Source organism: Apis dorsata, unplaced genomic scaffold (assembly GCF_000469605.1).
Source record: "Apis dorsata unplaced genomic scaffold, Apis dorsata 1.3 scaffold_150, whole genome shotgun sequence".
In the NCBI taxonomy this organism is placed as follows: domain Eukaryota; kingdom Metazoa; phylum Arthropoda; class Insecta; order Hymenoptera; family Apidae; genus Apis; species Apis dorsata.
Genome location: NW_006263441.1, coordinates 25622 through 30373, shown reverse-complemented (window position 1 = coordinate 30373; position 4752 = coordinate 25622). Strand labels below are relative to the sequence as shown.

The window sequence follows — 4752 nt, the reverse complement described above, 5'->3', positions numbered from 1 at the left end:
AAAAAAAAAAAAAAAAAATAGTTTCAGAGAAAGGGGAAGGTGACTCGATGTTTTCGTCGTTAATTGGAACGAAGCTCAGGGCCGGTTTGATTTCACAGTCACTTTTCACGGAATGACGATTTAAGGGGATCTCTAATTGACCGCCAGAAGGGCCATCGAAGCAGTTAAGGGGAATGAATTTACGAGGAGGGTAGGGGAAAGACACGTTGCGACTCATAGAAACGAGCGAGGTGTGCGATTAACGTTTCGCTTTCCAGTTTTCACGGGGCCACCGCGGTGAAAAGAACTTACCTATTCCCTCTATGGAGAAAACGTTTCGTACGAACAATCGAACGAATCTGTATCCTCCTCGTATCGTTGAAACGATGTTATCTCGTGTACCTTTCGATCTACGAATCATCGATTTTACACGAACATTTTTAAACGAAATTGACACGTCGAATAAAATGTAATTAGAAAATGTAATTTTTAGTGAACGCACAAGTGGCATCGAAATGTTCGAAATGTTCCTTCAGCGGAGAGGTTAAAACGACTAGGTTTTTGCGCGATAATAAACAGGAAATAATAAAAATGAAACCGATGGTATCTCTTATAAGGGAATACGGCGTTGAATTGTGCAAGAGAAAATATGTGGTTTCACCGTGAAATGAATTCTATATTCTACGTGGAAGCCGATATTAAGCCTGCAAAGATCAAAGATGACGGGGTACGTTATTTATTTTGATATTTATTTATTTATTTTTTTTATTTATTAGGAATTTATCGTACTCGTACTCTTTTTCCCATCTAATGTTTTTTTAATTATTTCATCGTTGAATAACACGCTTGCGTGTTATTTCGCATTTGTTCCATCTATTCAGTCGTAACTTCGCTGTTGGAAGAAAGCATGGTGGGAAACATGCTAATGAAAAAGTTCCACACGCGCCACAAGTGCATCTAAGATCATAATAAACACCAGAAGATACAAGTGAAACAAAAAAGTGAAACTTTGTAAGTAACGATTAACGGTGTGCTACCTGTATATGCGATGCGTTTACTCAAGTTCCTCGACAGTGAAATAGAATAGTGGCTTAGAAACCGTAAAATTACCCGCATCACGTGTAATTTAAATAACACTTTACGATTTCGCTTTTACATGTTACGTCAGTACGATAAAACTTTTTGTTTCCTTCGTTTTAATTCTTTAAATCGAAAATTCTCTCTAACGTAAGAATTATACAATATCCAAAACTTTTGTTTTAAGACGATTAATCGCGTTTAAAATAAACAAATTAATTTTAATTAATTTCAAATACGAACGATTATTTAAATATATCGTTAAAATGTGTTTATTGAAAATCAATCGTGTACATTCATTATTAATAGGGAAAAAAAAATTGAAATTTTTTTTTTAAACAACTATCTCATTGCAATCTTATCAGTTTATCATTGATTAAAATAACAAGATAAAGTTCTAACATTGGTTGCGAACTCACAAACGAGTTTTAACGGTTAGGTTAACATTTTATAATTTCGTGTCGTATTAAATTTTTTAACGACATCCTATAGATACTTTTATCTATTTCATAGAATATTGTTAAAATGTTTCCGCGATAAATTTTAAATTTCTAAAAAATTTTTATTCAGATCGCAAACATCGGTATATTTATATTCGTTCGTTAGTTTCAATCCCTCTTCCCCCTCTCCCTTCCAAAAAGAAATCAAATTTATCGCGAATTCGCTGCAACAAAACGATAATGATAATAATAAGTATAACACAGCAATCAACAAGTACTTGAACTTGACCCAATAAATAAGATAGCGCGATCTTTTGCATAACTTTTAATTAAATTGAAAAATTATATCATCGATCAAATCACAATTAAGGGTGCATCTAGGCGCACACGTATGGAAAACGTGTGGCGTGTTGTGTATTGCGCGAGTGTAAATCAAACACGTTGCATCCGGTTCGTGTATCCCGCTCTGTACACGCGCCGTGCGGCAAAGGAATAATAATTTTCTTCTCTTCCCCTGACGTTTTGTTTTCTGTCCCTGCGGCTGCCACGACCAGACCGGAAGCTTTATTATCGCGCAGCTCGTTGCGAGTCGTGGGTGGACGCATAACTTAACCATAGGCGAAGATATGTATGCACCTCGGTGCAAATTCCGAGTCTAAGATTCATTTCACTGATGGAAGTCGAAGAAATTTACTCTCTCTCTTTCTTCCTTCTCCACAAATTACTAATTGTGTCAATTTCAGCGAATTGACAATTATATAACGCATAATTCTTTATTGCAGAAAAAAGTGATTACGATTTTGTCGTTGTTTACTTCAATTGACCTTCCGCTATTTCAAGAACAATTTTCTATACTATATTACAATCAACAAATTTCAAAGAATATATATATAAAAATTCAAATTTCAAAATTCAAAGAATATATTTTTTATATTTTTATATTTTTTTATATTTTATCTCACAAGCGAGATGTAAATCATTCTGAAAATTGATTCAAATACTTCGACTACAAGTGAAAAGAGAACGTGTACTTCCAACGAAAAAGATGAAAATAAAATAAGCGTGAAGTTGTTCACGTGATAATATCGCTCGTCCACGTCGAATCCTAACCAAACTTCATGGCTATACAGATCGCGTGTGTCTAGTAATCGTTCGAAAGGTTCGCGACAAACGTGAATTATTTGCATGACGCACAACGATGTACGCGGCGGTCTTAACTAGATGCAAAGTGGTATAATTCAGTGGCGAGCCGAAGAATTTATGATCGCTCCGGGTTCAATTATTTCTTGCGTTGTGTCGTCGAGGCGAGCCTATTAAACGGGACGTCTGTCGTTCAATAGCCACTTCCGTGCGAAAGTTCACGCCGCGCCATCATTCTTCTTTTCCTGTAAACAGATTATTCCTCCCTGGCGCACGCTTCGAGCCACGGCTACTGTCCATGGACTTGTGTATTCTGCCAATCATGTTCATCCGCACGATCATGTGGAACGACGTTGATCGATTGTGGACCCCTTTCGCCGTTCTTTTCGATGCCTCGTTTGTACACGCACGTCTTATTTTCACAGGATAACGAAAATCCTGCACGATTCATTACACGACAGGTTGGCCAATCCACTCGTTGTTTAAACTCATTGCGCCTTGTAACCAATGAGTGTCCTCGGTCAGGAGGATTTCCTGTCAACGATGAGAATTTATTTGGGTGCATTAACCGAAATTGAAAGTACTTACATACTTTATACATCCGTAATTCCGAATCAATTTTTACTTTCTCTTTAATTATGCAAAATCATATCCAATCGCAAAAATATGTTCGATGAAAAATTCGTTTATTCTCGTTTCGTTCTTTTCTACGAATTTTCACGCACAACGTCTTAATCCGTGGCTGGATCGTTTCTCCGTTGCATAAACAAACGGCGCATATAATCGGCTGCAAGAGGCTAAAAGTATCGTTAAATACCGATCAACCTCATTAACGTCATCGAACGAGGTGGACAGTGATCGATTGCGCGGCGTGTACTCGTACTGTTCGGCAGTCGCGCATGCATAATCGCGTATGCGCGGGCAGCGGCGCATGCGCTTTCGATCGATCGATAAATTATACAGTCTATTGCTCGTGTACGTAAATCATGCGCGCACTACCCTTTGCTTTGTTCGCTGTTTCATCTTCTTTTTCCTATTCTCCCTTCTCCCTCCTTCTCATTCGTTCCTTCTTCTTTCTCTCTTATCATCCGTCTCCGATGTTTCCGCCTTTTCGTCTTTGTGTCATCGAGCCTGAGACACATCCATGCGCGGCCAACGTGATCGCCGTGACTCGCATTGTACTCGCTGCGTCTTCATTGTTCCGGTCGCACGGCACGGGAATATCGACACCGTCTAATGTCTCGATGACGAACCATTCGATCGTGTCTTCGCACATTGTTACGAAGATAGAAGGTGAATTCATAAGTATACCTTTTATACCATCCACGCGTATTCACCTTTGTAATCCATCGACTCGAATCAGCTGATTTTCCGAAAATTCATCGTATCTCTCGGTCGGTCATCGAACTCTGTGGAGGGGGATATCTTCCACGATGAAAGTATCAAAATTACATTAAAATTCGATGTAACCAGTTGCGTTATCGAAAGTATTCGACTTTCTGCCTCGATTATTCGTGGAAGGAAACCGCCCACGAGAAAAACCGTGCGTTATTAACGGCGTTACGAGTAATCGGAGGACGCTGATTCATGCGAGAAGAAAGACCGCGTGCGGACCCTTACACTGAGTTGATCTTCCGCGCTTTTTCTGTATTCCATCCGTCGCCGTGTCCATTGAAATGCCATCGAAGTCGCGTTTCGATAATTGTAAAGAGATGCAAAGAATAACTCGAATAAAATTTCTTCGTGATGCGTTTGTTGCGGTGTTCGATTGTTTCGTGTATTTATAGAATAAAGAAGGGATTTTTTTTTTTCTATGATTTCTTAATCTTGCTGCGTCGAAGAGAGATAGAATTGTCCTAGAAATTGTGATTCGTTTCATCGAGCAAATATTTCCCACGGAAAGAACGTTTTATTGCCCCTTTTAAGTGAAGTCATTAATGAAAAGTATTTCACTGAAATACATTTAGCCGGTTATCAAGGACAATCCGTGCGGCTTGTGGTTTTATCGAGATTTTTTTTCCTTTTTTTTTTTTTTTCTTTTCGAAAACCACAATTTCTCGTGACCGTATTCCTCAGGAAGCGGCGTAGACTTCCTACAATCTTCTTATTGAATAAA

At 38.5% G+C, this 4752-nt stretch overlaps 1 protein-coding gene and 1 long non-coding RNA gene across 9 annotated transcripts in view; one reads left to right on the top strand and one right to left on the bottom strand.

The window, feature by feature from the left end:
• The first annotated feature begins 444 nt into the window (after window positions 1–444).
• The window catches only part of LOC102678711, a 23962-nt gene continuing 19654 nt past the window's right edge, over window positions 445–4752 (top strand). For 3 of the 8 annotated variants that reach the window (XR_421376.2, XR_004150100.1, XR_421368.2), the window contains exon 1: window positions 760–990. Coding sequence is in view for 2 of the 8 variants with exons in the window: in XM_031509431.1 (XP_031365291.1) it covers window positions 629–706 (78 nt within the window). In the remaining 6 variants the exon portion in view is untranslated. Of the gene's footprint in view, window positions 707–758; window positions 991–4752 lie in introns of those variants that run through there. The other 5 variants (XM_031509431.1, XM_006613461.2, XR_421379.2 and 2 more) reach the window with 3 other exon arrangements.
• Window positions 2779–4746, bottom strand: LOC102678574. The gene is made up of 2 exons (XR_421366.2): window positions 3348–4746; window positions 2779–3170 (listed from the first exon to the last, which is right to left on the bottom strand). It is a non-coding gene; the product is annotated as an uncharacterized LOC102678574 (long non-coding RNA).